The sequence below is a fragment of the Paroedura picta genome, chromosome 3 (assembly GCF_049243985.1).
Source record: "Paroedura picta isolate Pp20150507F chromosome 3, Ppicta_v3.0, whole genome shotgun sequence".
Taxonomy (NCBI): domain Eukaryota; kingdom Metazoa; phylum Chordata; class Lepidosauria; order Squamata; family Gekkonidae; genus Paroedura; species Paroedura picta.
Genome location: NC_135371.1, coordinates 43,388,465 through 43,406,888, shown reverse-complemented (window position 1 = coordinate 43,406,888; position 18,424 = coordinate 43,388,465). Strand labels below are relative to the sequence as shown.

General features: G+C 45.5%; 1 protein-coding gene across 1 annotated transcript in view; it reads left to right on the top strand.

Annotated features, from left to right (window-relative positions):
• Window positions 1-16,568: 16,568 nt before the first annotated feature.
• Window positions 16,569-18,424, top strand: part of NCKIPSD (NCK interacting protein with SH3 domain) — a 117,501-nt gene continuing 115,645 nt past the window's right edge. Inside the window, exon 1 of the mRNA XM_077325432.1 lies at window positions 16,569-16,885. Within this exon, the coding sequence (XP_077181547.1) occupies window positions 16,715-16,885 (171 nt within the window). The 5' untranslated portion in view covers window positions 16,569-16,714. The remainder of the gene's footprint in view (window positions 16,886-18,424) is intronic.

The window sequence follows — 18,424 nt, the reverse complement described above, 5'->3', positions numbered from 1 at the left end:
TACTTTGCTTCCTTGTTTCATGCCAGAAAGGAAAACAGACAGCTGGTGTCTCCTGCTTTTGTTGCAGCCCTAGGGTCATTAAACTCTATCAGAGCGCAGTGTACTTTTTGCACAGTGCCATACGGGGGTAGATTAGTTTTTTAAAAGATTATTATCGGAGAATGATTGATCTGTCTGAGTGGTGTGGCGCAAGCACTCTGAGGCTTATATAAAAGTATACGGCACTGGGCAGTTCATGTTTACCACACTGTGAAATATGTGGGGGCTTTCAGGGAAGCCTGGTACCCAGAATGGATGTCTAGTGCGTGTTCTTTGTTCACTCTAAAGATTTTTTCACGCAGTGTATGGAGGCATCACCACCAAGCACACAGCTGAAAGGGTGATGCATCCAATCCCAACCCTCCAGATAATATGCATGTTTACAAGCATGACCAGTGTAAGGGAAGAGCTGCAGAGCAGCCATCATACCAACAACAGTACTGCTGCTGTCAGTCCCTTTTCCTCTTTGAATCAGTGCACAGATGGAGCACACACACACACCCCGCCCATAATGGTACAGGAGGATTGATGGATGGACTGCATAAGACTTACTCCCAGGGGTTGACTTAGAATACCTTCCCACCACAAAGTAGGGTTACCATCCTCCAGATAGGGTTTGGTAATCTTCCAAAATTACAAATGATCTCCAGACTACGGAGATTTTTTTCCCCTGGAGAAAATTACTGTCTTGGAGGGTGGACTATGGCATTATACTCAATTGAGGTCTACCCCTGGGACAGACCCTGCCTTCCCTGAGCTGTAGCTCCAAATCTCTAGGATTTTCCAAACCCTACTGCAAGGCCATTAAGCATATCAAGGCTCTTATTGGAGGCAGGGGCTGGCAGCCTGCATGCCTGCACAATATATAACCCCACAGTTGGGTACTGAAAACTGCTGTTGTAGAGATTGTTAGTATTTGAGACAATCCAGTGCAATACAGGTAGGATATCATGATGTGGAAAATCAGAAGAGGAAGACAGATACAAAATTAGCTGTCAAGTGCTGACTAGAAACAAGGCTGAATGCAAAAAAAAAGATGATAACACAACTGTGAAGAGCCTTGAGACTTAGGAACAAACTACACATTTGACAGGGAGTGAAATCTAAAAATCTAAAAGTTTTAGTACTTGGAATCCACATCTGATATGTCATTATTTCAGTGATGCGGAAGGGTGAGTTTGGAGAAGGAGGAAAAAGTGCTTAGTCCTTCACTCGCCCACTGCTTCTCCCAGGTCTTTCCTCCCCGAAGGCAGGCGGGCATATGGGAAACCTGACTGACATGTGGTGGGATCAGAAGGGCTGCCAATTCTTCTGGATCTACAACTGATCCACAGACTACAGAGATCAGTTCCTGTGGAAGAAATGGCAGCTTCAGAGGGTGGACCTGGTGGCACCTGATGTCTGGTGAGCTCTCTCCTCAAAGTCTGCCCTCAAATTTCTCGGGATTTTCCAAGATGGAGTTGGCAACCCTAGGCTCCCATCTCCTGGCAGTTGTTTCTCCTCTGACCAAGTTATCACTTAAGGGCACTGGTGAGCATTTGAACCTGGCTCATGATACATGCAAAGCATGTACTTCTCATGTTCTGAGTCCTAGCACTAAGGAAAGAAGGATTACTTGTCTGACTGGGCTAATTTGTCCTTTTCAGAGGTAACAGCAAAACAATGTCCTCTGCTTGCTTCCCATTTCCTCTGCTGTCCTCACCAAGTAATCATACGTACTGTTTATACAGTCACTGGATTGTGCTTTTGGCCAAGTGAGATGTTCAGCTCTACCCACAGCTGTATTGGAGGGGTGTTTAAAGAAAGAAACCCTTGCTCAGAGATATTGTACTTGTGCCAGCGGATTGATAAGAGTCAAATGAACATGTGCTTTTGTTCTGCCCCATTTATAAAGCCAATATACGCAATTTTATTAAGCCAGTTTTGAACAGCTACCCAAGAACTTCCCCAAAGGAGAAAATCAAGGTGCTGCTTCACTGGCTGCTGGAGAGACAGGCAAGCCAGTTGGAGGAGGAGGCACTCAGGGGTGGGACAGCTACCCTGAGTGGGTGGCACTTAAGGCATGAGACACACTCCTCCTCCAAGGCCTTACCAGAAATATTAAGTGTAACGGATTATTGTTTTGTCTCTTTTTGAATTGCTACAGTTTTTAATTACAAGTGCATTTGAATTTTGGTCTGAATGACCATTAAAAAAAGATTGATTGACTGAGTTGCTGGATTGCACAGAACATTTTCTAATGGTTCTCTCATTCGAGCCTTTGCAATGCTCTTTCTCTGATGGCTCTTGAGCCCACTGAAGAAATTGTAGGATTTTGGCTAACAGCTTGGCAGGGCTCTCGCCTATGCTGAATGCAAACTCTTGGCTGTATCTTTGGCAGGGCAGAAGAAGGAGGATGTGCTGTGTTTACCTTGTGGCATTCACATTGTACACTCTTCATGAAAACAGGGCTTAATTGTCTGGAGTGTAAACAGCAGCTGAGCACTTTCCAGGGAACAAAAGGAGTTGTCTGCACACCTGGCACCAGTAGGTACCTGTTGCCGCCATTGTGCCTTGAAGGGAGACCGAACCAGTGTCAAAAACCTGAACAAATTGAAATGTCTGATTGCGGTGCTATGAAAAAAAGGGACAGAAAGGAGTCTTTGTGTCCTGCTGCAAGACCACCAGTGGTGCTACTTTATTGTTCTGCAGTCCAGAGAGCAGAATGAGAAATGATACAATTTTAGCAGGAGTCAGAACCACATAACACAATACTGGGCTAGTGGAACCTATGGTTTGGCTCTGAGGTAGTCTTGTATGTTCTGAAAGGGAAAGATGAAGAAGAAAGAGCCACTGCAATTGAGGAAGAGAACACAGGTAAAGAAAAAAAGTAGGTTTCAATACCCCACTTGTCTGAGTCTCAAAGTGGCTTACAATCGCCTTTCCTTCTTCTCCCCACAACAAGTACTTTGTGAGGTAGGTGGGGCTGAGAGAGTTCTGAGAAAGCTGACTCTGGCCCAGGGGTAGTCAAACTGCGGCCCTCCGGATGTCCAGAGTGTTTGCTGGCAGGGGGCTCCTGGGAATTGTAGTCCATGGACATCTGGAGGGCCGCAGTTTGACTACCCCTGCTCTGGCCTATGGACATCCAACAGGATTCATGTAGAGGAAATGGAGAACCAAGCCCAGTTCTCCAGTTACAGACCACCACTCTTAAACTCTGCACTATGCTGGCTCTCAAGACTGGCACAGCACAGTTATGTGTATCTTGTTGGAAGTGAAGGACTGTGGCACTGGCAGAGGCATGGGCCTTGTTTGACTTGTTCTCCCTTTACTTACATCACATCTTTAATTTACCATCTGTCTGCTGAGAGACTTAAGGTTTTATCCTGAGTGGGACCTCTTGGCCTCAGCCCATTAAGTTCTGGCCTTTTCCCCTTGGCCTTTGAAATGTAAGTGCTCCTGTGGCAATCAGCCCTTTGTGCTGAGGCAAGGCTGCCGTTCCTTTCCCTTCACAGAGGGAACACAATTCTTGGTGTTAGTTTACCTTTGCTGAGGGACAGCCAGGTAACCCGAGCCTCTTATCATTATAATATCAGGCCACTATTAAATTCTGCCGTCTTTGTGTGCTACATGGAAAACTACTACCCCGCAGTCCTTTGGTTCTGGTTCAAAGGGATGTGTGACCTTTTAGAAAGAAAGACTGAAAAGTAGTAAAGTGAATTGTCTAGACAATTTCTATCTAGCCTTTTTGTCTCAGCCTTCCTTCAAGGAGCGTACATTTTCCTCTCTTTCGTTTTATCCTCACAACGACTTTGTTCTGGGGCTTCAGACCAACATGGCTACCCACCTGAAGAATAGTTACCCAAAGAGCTTTAGTGCTGAGGGGGGACATGAGTCCAGGAGTCTCCAACCCAGTACTCGCAATCTTGCCCCGTGTGTGGAAGTGGTTACACTATAGCACTAGGTTTTCGAGTATTAAAAAGGTAATTTTAGCAGCAGCATATTGACAGGATACCCACATGTAAGGCACTATGAGAAATAATATTGCAAACCACCTGGGTCACTCTGTTGGTGAAGTTCTATAACTACCCCCGGAAGTGATAGTGGGTGGGTTTTTAGTTGATTTTTTTCGCCGCAGTATATTTCTGAATTTGTATAGGATTGTGGTGCATTTTAGAGTTTTAGGGGGTAATTTTATTGGGGATTTTATGCATATTGTAACTCACCATGAGCCTTTTTGGGAGTGGCAAGCTAGAAATTTAATAAATAAATTAAATAAATAAAAAGTGCAGCTTGTAAGGAAAGAGCCCATTCTACAATGACTCCATTCCTATATAATTCATTCTTTTTCGTGACCCAGACATTTCTCTTTCCATGAACGATACACCATGGCACTGCCCCAGAGGGTAGGGGCATCTTCTTTCTATATAAAAAAAAATTGAGGACAGTTGAACACACTTTTCTCAATGCTATGGCTCTAAGCCATATGAATATCCCTGACCACAGTTATCATTATTTTTTATAGTTAAATTGCAAGTGTGGGGACCCAAACTTGGATCCTCTGTTTCATGTGAAGTTTGGCCTGTTGTGTCCACTCTGCCTCTCATTAACTATAGCATAAAAGATGGGGGAGCTGCTCAGAGGGTCCATAGTGCAGCAATATGGCTGCCATCATCCAGGGGAACCCTCCCCCCTCTGCTATGTACTACTGTCTACATGTGTAACATTGTTTGCAGATGTTTACAGTATGGCTGCTTAAAGTGAAGGCCTGTAGTGGCACCAGATTGTAAATTAGCAGATGTATTGTGGCAGACTAGAGATGGGAACCAGAAGACAATCCTGAGACCAATTCTGCACAAGAAATTTGCCCCCTGGACAGCCTCTCATTGCTTGTGGGTTTTAGTGCTGCTTCCACGTGACATCGGCAGCAACCCAGAGCTCTGAAGTAGCTGGTTCGAGTTTTTGTAAGATATGCTCCACGACGAGGGAAATCGCCAAATTCCACTTTCCCTCATCTTGCCATGCTGCAATTCGGAACACAAACATGGGGAAGCCTGTGTGAAAGGAGAAACGCATGATAGTCTTGGTAGCATTTTGCCTGCTGTCACACCTGCCCTCCCCTCTCAATTTCTGGATCAATATTTTTTTAAAGGTGCGGTCTGCATTGCTGCAGGACTGTAAAGCTATGTGCAATAAAAATAAAATGTTCTCCTCATTATGCTCAGTAATTTTGGGATTTGGCACTCAAAACACAGTCCTGTGTGTGTTTTCTGGTGTGTGTGTGGGGGGGTATTAATGGGGAAAGAGGTGATGAAGCAGCCCTCTCCCTATTAGCTTGGCATCTTTGCTCTGTGTTTTAAATCTTTACTCTGAACACATAATCATCGGAATCCAGTTACCATGGCCAGCCTATCACAAATGTATCTGAAAACAAAGAGAGACCATTATAAGAATCCTGAAAAGAGATCTAAGGCAATGTTTTATTGTTGTGGTGTGATCCCATGGCAATGCAGAAATGTAAGCATTGACTTCGTCTCAGGGTTGCACAAAGACTGTAGAGTCCCATATTCAACCTGCTACTCTGCTATGAATCTCACCAAGTGATCTCAGGATAATTAGTCCCTCTCTCAGCCTAAACTTCCTCACAGAATTATTGTGAGAATAAAATGGGGGCAATATTTGCAGAATACTTTGGAGGAAAGGTTGGATAAAAACACAATAAAGCTTGTAAAGGAAGCTTAGGGATTTTGGTTCTCTTACCTCTTTTTATTTTAAAGAGAAATGGGCTGATTGTACCAAGTTCTATTTGGCCTTCAAACAGTTTGAGACAGCATAAAAGATACACTGTGGTCCGCAGATTTCAACATGTGTACATGGAAGGAGAGGAAAGATAGGCTGCTTCTTTGAGAAATATTTCATTAAAAACTAGCCTGAAAGCCCATTGCACCCAGGAATGTAACGGGCACTAGTAGTGGGCCCCCCTGACGGCAGCACCGGTGGGTGACCTGTGTGCAGCAGTGGCATGGGGGACATCCTGTAGTGGGCTGTAAGCCACAGCCCCTTCCCTCACCCCCTTCAGCCATGATACTGACGGAGATTGGTGTTGATAGTTGCAAACATCTTTATTTTTCTGTAACTCATCAATACAATCCTCCCTCACCTCGTGACTGTGCTGTCTCCTCTCTCTATCTCTCCACCCCTTGTCTCTCTTCCCTTGTGCTTTTTATCATCTCCCAGTGACTCGCCACTCCCACTTAACCCGGTGTCTCATCTCCTCCCTCTGCAACTATGCTCCCCAGAGTGCTCCCCCTGGCTGCTTTCCCTCCGAGCTGTCACTTCTGTCTCTGATGGAGATGTCCCAGAGCTTCTTGCAGCTGTGCTGCACGCTGGCCACGCTCAGGCAGCGAGGTGGGGAGTCGGGGACTGCTCTCTCTCCCAGGGCTTGTTGTGACTCTTACCTGCATCTGTTGTTCTGGCCATTCTTGCTCACTGGGTAAGGACTGTTCCCTCCCCTCCTGTCTTGGCCTTAATCTTTCCCCCTGCATTGGGCTGTCTTTCCCACTTGAGGTCTGCTCCTGGACACCTCCTGTCTCCCCATCTGCCTTATCACTCTGGGAGGGGCGGTGAGCCCTTTCTGTGCCTCTCATGGCTATTGTTGTGGTCTTTGGAGGGGCGCCGAAGTCTGGGGATGTCCCTTCTTGTCCTGTGGGTTTTTGTTGTTCTTGGACTCCCCTGTGGGTTCAGCCCTGGTGTCAGCCACCATTGTGCCAGCTGCCGTGCTGCAGCTCCATCTCACTGTGGGTTTGTCTTTTTGCCGCCCTTGGCTCCCTGGACCTCCAGACATGTGCCTGCAGTCAGCTGGGCTGCCATGTGAGCTGGCATCCAGGTCAAGCAGCGGGCTGTCCAGGGTGCCATGGGAGCGCCCTTGTCAGAAGCCAGGGAGTGTCTGGTGGCAAGGCTACATGCACGCCTTGCAGCTAGCTTCTGGGGGGGGGGTGCTCCACGGGCTGCCCAAGCTGGGCCCATGGAGCCAGAAGCAGTGTCCAGACATCCAGATGTGGGCCAGACAGCACCGGACACCACTCCTCCCACAGTGGATCTTTCAAAATATTAGAGCCAACAATGGTTGCAGATTGTAAATCACCTGACTGTGCATTGAATTTGATCTATGTTGGATATTTGAGGACTTCTGATAATAAAATTCTTCTAGTCTGTATGTTAACATGATTTGTGCATTAAATTGAATCAAGATTGAACTTTCCCTAGGATCTTAAATGATCAAACTGAGGCTATTGTGCTTCGGTCACATTATGAGAAGAGTCACTGGAAAAGACAACAATGCTAGGAAAAGTTGAATGTAGTAGGAAAAGAAGAAGACCCAATAAGAAATAGATTAAGGAATCCAGGATCCGCTGTTTGCAAGACCTAAGCAGCAATAAAATATTTTGGAAGTCATTAATTCATAGGTTGCCATAGGCTGGGAACAACTTGGTGGCACTTAACAGAGACTTAATGGCAGCCAAAATTTGTGCAGCTCTGGAGACTGTATTTTTGGGGAAACATGACTCTCTAGTATTCTCCTTGCTTGTCAGTATTATATGTTGCACTGAAAGCAAATACTTTTCTCAACACTTCCTGGCAAGCTGGATATTTAAAAATTAATTTGCATCTATTTTAAGACATGTATGGTAAGAGAATGCTCCTACAATTGCAGTGATGTTTTCTACTGCATAAATATCCAGTCCAAAGATATTTTATTGCACACTAATGATTAAGGAATGTGGGTTTTATCTTTTGCAAATTTAGGAAAGCAATAAGCTAACCAATATTACATTGCATTGACAAACATTGGATTAAAGACCAGTGGCATGCAACACTTGCATATCTGTGTAAGATCTTCCATTACAGTGGTGATCTTAGAAACAGACAGTCATTTTAAAGAGAATAGAAAGTGGTTTGACAGAAGCATCGCTTCCTTCTCCCATTCCCTTTCTTGGTGAAACAACACAGAAACGTGCAAAACCTGGGCTGATTCTGCATTACTTTATTTTTTCCGATGTGGATCCTGTTACAGCCCGATTTGAATTCGGGTCTTCCTGTATTTCCCCCCCACCATAGAAACAGAAAATGTTCTGCACTCAATTGGGAAAGCTCAGAGCGGGGAGGGGAGCCAAGTGCAGCAGGAGTCTCTTTCTTTTCTTGAACCAGGGTGGGGGGTGGGGGTGGGGGAGAGGATTGAAGATAGCAGAGGAGGTGGAATAAATCCAAGAGGCAAATCTCTGCTGAGAGAAATTAGGACTTCTGGAGCGCAGTCACTTTAAGGGGAGCCTTGCAACCAGGAACCAGGAAGTCTTTGAACTGACGCCCTGGCCAATCAGGGAAGACTGGTTTGCTACAGCGTTGGAGGCATGAGACAAGAAGTTAATTTGCAAAAAGCAGAGATCTGCACATTTACTGATGCCGATTTTTCAAATATCAAGGGTTATATCCACTTCTGGATATCGTGGGGGAAAGGTAGGGTCACTCCAGATCAATCATGCATGTTGCAGTGGGGAAATGTAAAGCACCCAAATTCAAAGTGGAAATTGAATTCAGTGTAAAGGGCAAGGATTTATTTGAGCTGGCAGTCGGTAAAAAGCCCTGTGCAGACTACACCCTGCTTAACACAAGGGCAAGCAGATGACCGGTATACTATGAGGAGGTAACCCAAAAAGACTGGTATGCGTGGGAAAACTTATATATGGAATTATTAATAATGTAAATTACAGAAAAGCTGAAATTATATTCCAAAAAACTTGAGTCAAAGTATAAATATTAAAATCTGCCCAAGCCATGAGCAACATTACCTCTACAACCCCCTCTGCAGTCATCTCTCAGGACAAGCCATTCCCAGCCTAAGCAAGATAGTGATTGCTTTGCACGGGATTCTTCTCCAAGGATACAAAAAAGATTTGTATAGATTCCAGTGAAAAAAGATGAGATCTGAAAGGCACTCTGCAGGACCTCTGGCATATGATTTCAGAGTGTGCCACCAACTGAAAGAAGTGCCTTAGGATCCACTGTGGCATACCAAAGGATATGAGCACATGTCTCGGATTGCACACTGCTGACACTTTGGGCAGCAAAATGCCTTTGGCCGACCTTGCCAGGGTGACATCAGAAAACATGATGCAGCACTGCAGACCTGGCTTAGGCACAACATTGACTCCTTCCCAAAGGACTATTTCTCTTTTTAAATGAAAGATGAATGGAATGTAGGTGGTTTTTGTTTAGTCCTATTTGGAGAGTTTCCAAGGTGAAATCCCTCAGTGCAGCCACAGTTTTCCTTCCCTTTCCTCTCCTGGCCCTGTTATCTGCCCTGCCTGCTGTATGCTAACCAGCAGCACTCCAGCTGAGCAATACAGGAGGTGGAGAAGCCACAGTTGCCTCTTGACCAGGGAATGTAAAGGATCAGGTTGTGACCCAGTCACTATCCTTACGGAGTTGACCCATTTGACTGGATTAGTTCTTGTATTATGTAATAACCTTGTTATTGTTTTCACTCTTTCACATTGGACTACAATGAAAGGGGAAAGACTTAAGAGTCCATGATCTTGCCAGGGATGGTTGATTCTCTTTTAATCTGTTTCATCCTCTGATTCATCGTTGAATTTGTAAAACAAATCAGGCTTGTTGAACTTGGCAGCCCAATGACTCTTCCTCTGGCAGTGCTTGAGTTGCTGTCCACTGCAGTTGTTAATGAGACTATGTTTTGATAACTGGGGGGCTGCAGGGTTTCCAGTGGTATCCATGTCCCTTCTGGCAGCGTTCAAACAGACCACCTGTATGGTGCGGTTAATGTTTTGACTAGACCTGGTCTCATACCCAGACGTTGCTGTGAAGCTCACCGGGTGACCATAGGCCAGTTCCTTTCTCTCTCAGCCTGCCTTGCACATTAGAAGACGGTTATGTCAGGAGGGTGGAAATTAGTGTGTGACCAAGTTCCTTTCTGCTGGCCTAAACCCTGCACAGATAGGCTTAGTATCAGCAGCACTTAATTTCCCCCTAATTCAATATGCATTTGGAAGTTTTGTTCAGACAAAAGAGCTAAGGAATTTTGAGGGAAGCTACTGAAATTTCTCAGAGGTGGGATGGGGCGGGGGGAGGGAGGGAATGCATCCTTGCCAAGGAAGGACTACGCACTGGCACATTAGTACATTTGGACAGGCTGTGTGATGTGTGCCATTCCCTGCCTCTCATCATGACCTTCTGTTCTGAGATTGTTCAGAAATTATCCAAACACTGGGAAGCTTGAGTTTACATCAAATTTCGTTCAATGAAAATTTCAGGGCAAATTTAACAGTGTCTGTTGGGGAGAATTTCTGTGAATGCTGAGGGAAGAAGGAAGGAGAGGGTTATGGTAGAGGAGCTCTGTGGTTTGCCTGGGCTTTTAAGTCAATGAGCCTGAAGGGGTGTCACTCTGCTTAGGTGTTAAGATTTTTACTAGACCTTTTTCTGGCTCAAACAACACACTTACCTTTCACCTGTTCCTGAGTCCTACATCATAAAATTCAGTGACTAACAAATCTGGTAGTATCCAGAGGCAATCTGGTTCTGTTGCAGGTTCTCTTTGAACTCTGCCCATTTGGCTCTCAGCGACTTCTTTTTTTGTTAATTTGGTAGAACTGGAGGCTCTCCAGTTTTTGTGAAAATTCATTAAAAACTCACGAATTAGGCCATTTCCTGCAAATCCTCTTGGCCCACAGTATCAGATTTTTTTCTGCATTTATATGTTTTTCAAATTTTACGGTTCATTTATTTGTGTTAATTACATATAACAAAAAAGGCATAACTTCTCCACCTCTTCTCCACTTCTAGGCAAGCTGGAGACGAAGTTAAAAGTGAGCTTCTCATATTAGGCACTTTCTCAAACTTTTTGAAGTTGGACCGACTTCTAAATTTACCCAGTTTTTTCCTGCCCACTCGCAAAGTAACTCCATGCTATTTTCCTGTTCAGTGAACATTTTAGATGTTATTTTTCTTGTTTTGTTATTAAGGGGCAGGCTATATTTCTGGCTATTTCCACACATCATGCAGAGACAAACTGTAATATGCCATCAGGCTTCCCACAGTGTTGTGTCTGTGGATCTGCCAATGACCGAGCTTCAGATCTGAGGCAGGTTTGTATCCTGGCCTGCAATCAACCAATGAGTGACTTGATCCCAGCTGCCAGATCCAATCAGTTTAAACTGAAACTGGTCAATAGTGCACACTGATGGGAAGAACTACTGTGATGTGTTGTGTATAAGTTGGGGATTTTGAAGGGGTTCTCAGTTCAGTTTTAGTTCTCTCTACCATACAGCTGGGATCACAATAAAGAGCGGAAATAAACTCCCAGTGTCCTGGACCATTTCTGCACTGGGTTATCCCATTGGATACAGCAACCCTGTGAAGAAGGTCAGATTAGGAAATGCTGCCCCAAGATCACTCAATGAGAAGCAATCTGAAATCTCCATGGGTCCAAATCCAGCTCTGGCTCTTGGTAGTTGCTGACCTTTGCTGAACCGCCCTGCTGTCTGCTCTCAATAATCATTCTGAACAAGACTGCCAGTCTGTCCTCCTGCATTTTTGTTTTCACTTTTTCATTTTCTTACCTTTCAATATTATTGTGCATTGCTTTCTCCTTGCACTGCATTTAATAATACACCGGGAGCCAATATGGTGTAGTGGTTAAGAGTGTTGGTCTATGGGAGACCCAGGACTGAATTCCTACTTGTGCCATGGAAGCTCACTTAGGCCAGTCACAGACTCTGTCCCTCAGGGTTGTGAGGACAAAATGGAGGAGAATTGTGTAAGCTGCTTTGGGTCCCCACTGGGAAGAAAGGCGGGGTATAAGTCAAACAAACAAGTTTATGTATTATGATGCCTTTCCAAAAGCTCATAGCAATTCCAAATATACTAAACCAGTAAAAAAAAAACCACTCCACACCCAACAACATGGCAATACAACCATCTGACAATAAAATAGTGATGCTATACAGTATCCTGTGATAAAATGACACACACAATGAGCCAGGCCAGAGTCCAGTTGGAAAAGATGAGTTTTATACCCTCTCCTAAAAGCAAGAAAGGAAGAGGAGTCATAATTTCTTAGGGCAGCTCATTCCATAGTCATGGGGCCTTTGGTGAAAAGGCTCTGCTTTTGACCACAGCCGGTCTTATATTTTGCACGGCCAAAACACAAAACAGGGTTAATATAGGGAGTGGCACTCCTTGACATACATATGACACAGGCTGCAAAGGGCTTTAAAAGTTAATACTGAAAACATGTAACAGGCTGAATATATTTGTCAGATGCACTGCTGTCTTCTGCACTGGTTGAAAATCCTACGCCATCTTCAACAAAAAGAACATTATAGTACAACAATGGTCTGAAGTAGGTTACATAAAGAGTGAGCAGCCAAAGGTAAGCCAGTAGGCTTCATAGCTGAGGGGATATTTGAATCCAGGCCTCTTCGATATTCTAATCACTACACCACACAAGCTCTCAAGCATAATCAAATCTGAAGGCTGCGACCATATGGATCAGCACTGCAACATCCCCTCTATACAGGAGGGCATGTAGTCAATACTGTTGGTAAAAAGCATTTCTCAGCTGCTAGGCTCCCTTCCCACAAGAAAATGGGATATTACCCCCAAAGCTCCTGCAACCTCTCATATCCCAAGGGAAGGATTGCCCCCTGGTGGTGAAGAGAACAGAATGAGCCTGTTTCCCTAATTTTGTTCAGCAGCAGATTCTTCAGCCTGGGTTCAGGGTAAGAAATTGGTTCATGACATCATCTGTGTAGATTGTCCAGTCCCTGTGCAGCTGAAATGGAGAGAAGACCTTCACCTAAGACAGTGGTTCTCAACCTGGGGGTTGGGACCCCTTTGGGGGTCGAACAAGCTTTTCAGAGGGGTCATGGCAGGGTGGGCAGCTTGGCTGAGGGGTAAAACAGAGCATTCGTCTGTCTGGAGCAGCGGAAAAAGGAGAGATCAGCATGGTGGGACAAGAGGCAGAACTGAACTAAGAAACCCCGGGGAAAAAACAATTCATATACAATCATGAACAATGAATCTTCATGCCATTGGTCAGTTTTAGTTTAATTTCTGTGAAAGAAATGGGGTCACCATGACATGAGGAAAGGGTCATGGTATTAGGAAGGTTGAGAACCACTGACCTAAGAGGTCAATCTGTATTCTGATAAATATGCTTTAATTGAAGGCTCCAGAGAAGCACGCTTGGCTCCTGCCTGGTGGAAAGAGCTCCCAAGGGAAATCAGTGCCCTGAGTGGTATAAAAGCTTTGATATTAATTAATTAAGAGATATTTGGAAGGAGATGCTGATCCTTCTCTTTTTGCCCTTAATCTCTCAAGTAAAAGTCAAGCCTCAGAACAGGTTCCTTGCCCATCCAAGTGACAAAGAATGCCCCAGTTTTGCTCAAGAGGCAGAGACTGGGAAATCTATACGCCTTTCCCCCCAGCTGTTGGGTGGTGCACCATCACAGAGGAGTGCCACACCCCCCTCAGATTCCCAGTGTCTGGGTGGGCGGCTGCTGTACTCGACTGTTCTCTATCCACGGTGGCAAGCATCAGGAATGTGGGCAGGGAGCACCCAGGCCTGCTTGTGGGGCAGGCTGTTACCAGAAATGGCCTGTCATGAATTATGATGGGGTATTAATATTCAAAGTGACAGGAGTGAGAGAGGCCATTAACAGTAAGATCGTATCACCTGTGTATACTAGGGTGTGTCCAACTGTAGGAACTCAGGTAAGGCAGATTAATATGGAATACAAATAGATTTTTATTTAAAAAGAAATCCTGAACCATTTAAACTAGCAACTCTTAAAATAACATACACACACACACACTAGCATTCAGAGAGAAATAAAGATTTTAGCATTCCAGATAGAGGGATTGATTGGGGAGGTAAAATAAATATTCAACCTATCCAGCAGAGAGTGGGGGGGAGGGGGGACAGTGGAAGCACAGCTTATATCTGGGTGGTCTATCTGGGATCAAGATGAACATATACTTGTCAGAGGTCAGATTCTGACAGATATAGTGTTTAAAATTCTCGGGTCAGCCCATGGGCCGGTCTTTGGGGAGGTACTATGTGATGCTGGTGATTAGTGATTGGCTATAGGTTGTAGACAAATCTGATAGGTGAATTGAACTAAAGTGGGAGGTTTTGGGGTTATGTCATGTAGGCCCATCAAACAACAATACTTTGGCTGAGCATGAGGGAAAAAGGCTGGTGTGTGTATGTGATAGGTGGATCAATTTAGAGTTTCCTTCCAGGTGGATGAGTCACTGTGGGCAGATTGGGGAGACCAGATGGTTGCTGAATAGATTATTAAATATGACAATACCCTTCATGGCCCGTGATCAGTATCAGGATAGGAAATGGGGGGTGGGATAAGATTCCTGAAAAGGGGAAGGTTAAGGGAGCATTTAAGTTCCACTGACGTTATTCCAATCTCTCTGTGACAACTTGTGTGGAGGGGGGAGAGAGAGAAGAATGACCAGCTCAGTTTTATTTTCCAATATTTTCCAAACTGCTCTTTGCTAGAGTTTCCTAGCTTCTTCTAGAAGGGGTGTCATCAGGCCATGAGAAATACAATTGCGTTGTTTGGTTATGCATGGCCATACCTGGGCCAGTTTCCTGGGGTAAACCTTCTGGGTACCTCCCTAGGCTTTATGCAGTTGCAGAGAGGAGCTGCAAGACAGCTCCTGGCTGGGAGCTTTGGAGAAAAGCCACCTCTGATATGGAGGGCTCCTCTCGGCCTTACAAGGCATCGGTCACAACCTCCAAGTTTCCCTCCTGTCCTCCCATCACAGTGCCCAGGTCCCATGCCCTGGCTGCCACCCCCTACATACGCCTCTGCCCAGTCACAATTTCTTTCTGAGCTCTGTCAGACTCCCTTGCCTCACAGGATGTTTGCTGTGGGGAGAGGAAGGGTAGGTGATTGTAAGCTGCTTTGAGATACCTTTTGGTAGTAAAAAGCAGAGTACAAAAAAACAGGTTTCCTCTCTTCTCTTCAGACACACAACCCACCTGGTTAATCAAACAAGAACACTGACAAAAATATGTGATGATATGAACATAACACTGACAAAAATAAAGAACAAGACACACCTTTTGACTTTCACTTAACTGTTGAAACAAGGTCCTATTTCTACAACTGAGACCCTTTCATTACAAATTTACTAATTTCAGCCTGTTCCAAGCAGCTTTTCTATACAGTTCTTCCCCTCGGTCAGGAAAAACCCTTTTCACCTTAGACCTTTAGCTATCAGCCTCTAACCCCTGAGCTGCAGTGTTTCAGTTGCTGTTCTTCAAGTCTTCCCTCTTAATTCCATTCGCTTTCATCCTCTGCTCTTAGGGAGAGGCTAAACCTAGCCTGGCCGTCACATCAACTGACACTGCAGTCACTGGTGGTGGTGGTGGTAGTAGTAGTAGTAGTAGTAATATTTTTCCACTTCATGAATCATATTAATTTTGTGGACTGGGGCTGTAATAGGAATTTTATTTTAAAATAATTTTAAAACACCTTGTATACATTATAGCTTACTTTTAATTATATGATCTCTTTGTCTCCCTGATTGGCCTCTGTAAACAATGCTCTGCTCTTTGCTCCTGCAAAAACTGTGTCGGATCAAATGAATAAAAAGAAAAGGGACAGGGTAAAAGCTGGAACAGCACAGATCAGACCAGAACAGGCATTAAACAAACAGGAGTGCCACAAAAAAGAGTGCAATGTGTTATAGACACTGGAGACCAATATTTTAGAAATGAAAAGTGGAACTCCCACACCTTTATTAATCTTTTCCATGCCTAAATGCCTCTGGAACAGGCTGGAATTGACATTAAACGAACCATAGTACCGAAAAAAACAAAAACAAAACAGCGGGACGTGTTTACAGTACTTCAGAACAATATTTTAGAAATCCAAACACAGAAATATTGTGCTCTTATTAACCTGTTTGGGGCTAAAATATCTCTGTAACACCCCAGAACAGGCTGGAATGAGCATTAAGCAAACCATAGTACCTAAAAAAAAAAAAACAGTGGGATGCATTAAATGCACTCCAGAACAGTTTTTTGGAAATCAAAACACAGAAATGCTGTGCAAAGATTAACCCTTTCTGGGACAAAACACCTCCAGAATGGGAGAAAGGGGAGGAAGTATTCCAGAGTTGTGGCTGCATTCCACCCTGAGCCAAGGTTCGCAGAGAGGTGCTGGGTAGTTGTTGCTCAAGGATTCAGGAGTGGGCAGAACAAATCCTGTGCCAACTGAGGCTTCAGATTTGCACCTTATCCCAGAAAGCGAAGCCTCACAAAACTTGCTGGGCACATAGGGAGAGGTGCCATAATTCAGTGTATACTATCTATGCGCTTAGAGTTCCAAAATATTGTTCTGGAGTGTGTTTTACACTGGTCCTCAGAGGCGTCCAGCAGGCGTCGTCGCAGCCCCGTCGAGAAGGAGGGAGGGGCGTGGCCACGCGCTGACGTCGCCGCGTGGCCCGGGCGGGGGAGGCGCGTGCGGAGCCGTGTTTACACCCGGAGCCGGCGGCGCCACAGCTTGGCCGCGGGGCCTGACCGGGCTGGGTCGTGCTCGTGTGGACGGACGGCTGGCTGCCTGGCTGCCGCCCTCCTGCTCCCGCCGCCATTGCCATGTACCGGGCCCTGTACGGCTTCCGCTCGGCCGAGCCCAGCTCTCTGGCCTTCGCCGCCGGCGAGACCTTCCTGCTGCTGGAGCGCAGTAACCAGCACTGGTGGCTGGTGACCCGCGCGGGCTCCGGGGAGACGGGCTACGTGCCGGCCTCGTACCTGCAGCGCCTACAGGTCAGGCAGGGGGCGAAGGCGGGCGAGGGCTGCAGCAGCGGTTGGGAAGTGCCCGGGCAGCTCACGCCCGCCTCCTCCTCGGCCTTGGGGAAGGGGCGGCGGAGGGTCGTGCCAAGCGCCTCTCTGGATGGGCGAAGGCACCTTAAGCACTGCCGGGGAGGTGGCCAAGGAGGGGAAGAGAGGCGAAAGCGTGGGGCGGCTTCACGCCTCCTGCGCCCTCCTCTCGTGGTTGGGAAGCGTAAAGGACACCTGTGTGTAGGTCGTGACCTGTGGCGATTACATGTGTCTGGCATATGTGCCAGGATGATGCCCTAGAGAGGAGTGTGTGATTTTGGCGCGTGCTGACCAACGTCATTCTTACACAGTTCTTTTTGGGAAGGGAAAGTATAAAGTGTGATGTGACCCCTTAGTCTTCCCTTTTAGAGTGTCTGGAGTTTATGCCCAGGCTGGTTTGTGTATCCTTGGGGCATGCTTAAAACTTAGTGGTAGTTAGGCACCCTGCTGTCTTCCTGAAGCCAAAATGTCTCGTTCCACCAATGTGTGGTTCTGCATTAGGAAAATTAGGCTACTTTCTTTCCTGGGAGATCATGACAAGGTAGAGTCAACAGCAAGACTTGAGTGGCTCAAGGTCACTGTGAGTTTAGGGGAATGTCTACCAAGAGGTAGACTTATTAGTGTGCCAGTCTGAAGCAAACTTTGTTCTAATGATCTTGTACAAGACACTAGCAATTTTTTTAAAGGGCCTTTTTCAGACTTGCTGCAAGTATCTGAGTGTTTTGGTGGAGATGGGTACATAGGTAAGAATTCAGTGTTCCTTCAGACAGAAGGCATGCTGGGAAAGATGAATGGGGAAGAGAATAGTATCCCCGATGTAGGAAAACAGGGTTGGTTCATAGGGACCAAGGAATATTGTCTAAATGATTGAGCACCTGTTAATGAGAGACTGGTTTTCATATTTAAAAGACTTGTTCTAATCGTGGCAGATGTGGACTGCCCAATGAGTTATGGTTTGTTCATATATACAAATAATGAAAAAACCTTGAGTCTTCCCCCCCCCCCTTGCAGCCCTCCCCAGTTTCTGTGGCCCTTGTAGTTTGTTAAAGTCGATGCATGTTATCACAGAAGTTATGTGGATGCACCTGTGAAGCTGAGAGGCAGAAAGGAAGCAACAGGAATTTTTTTGGAAAGGGCTTCTATGTTGGACGATAGCCATTACAGAGTGTGCAGGGCTTATTATTTGATTATGTTGCTGTACATACTAGATACAACCCAACACATACACAGCCAGATAGCTATTTGTCTCTCTGAAGCTGGCTTCCTGCAGCTCTTAGTACACAGGGAAATGGCCTTGGTGGAAGCCTTCTGCTAATGTGGAATAGAAATGAGCCAGGCTAATAACAGGCCTGTCCAACTACTGATGAGGGGGCCAGACGGCTAAGGCTGCAAAAATGTTATAACAATAGTGGCAGTAATTATAGCTAAGTCAGACATGCTAGCAATTATGGGAAGTGAAAGAACAGATTGCTTCAGCCCAAATAG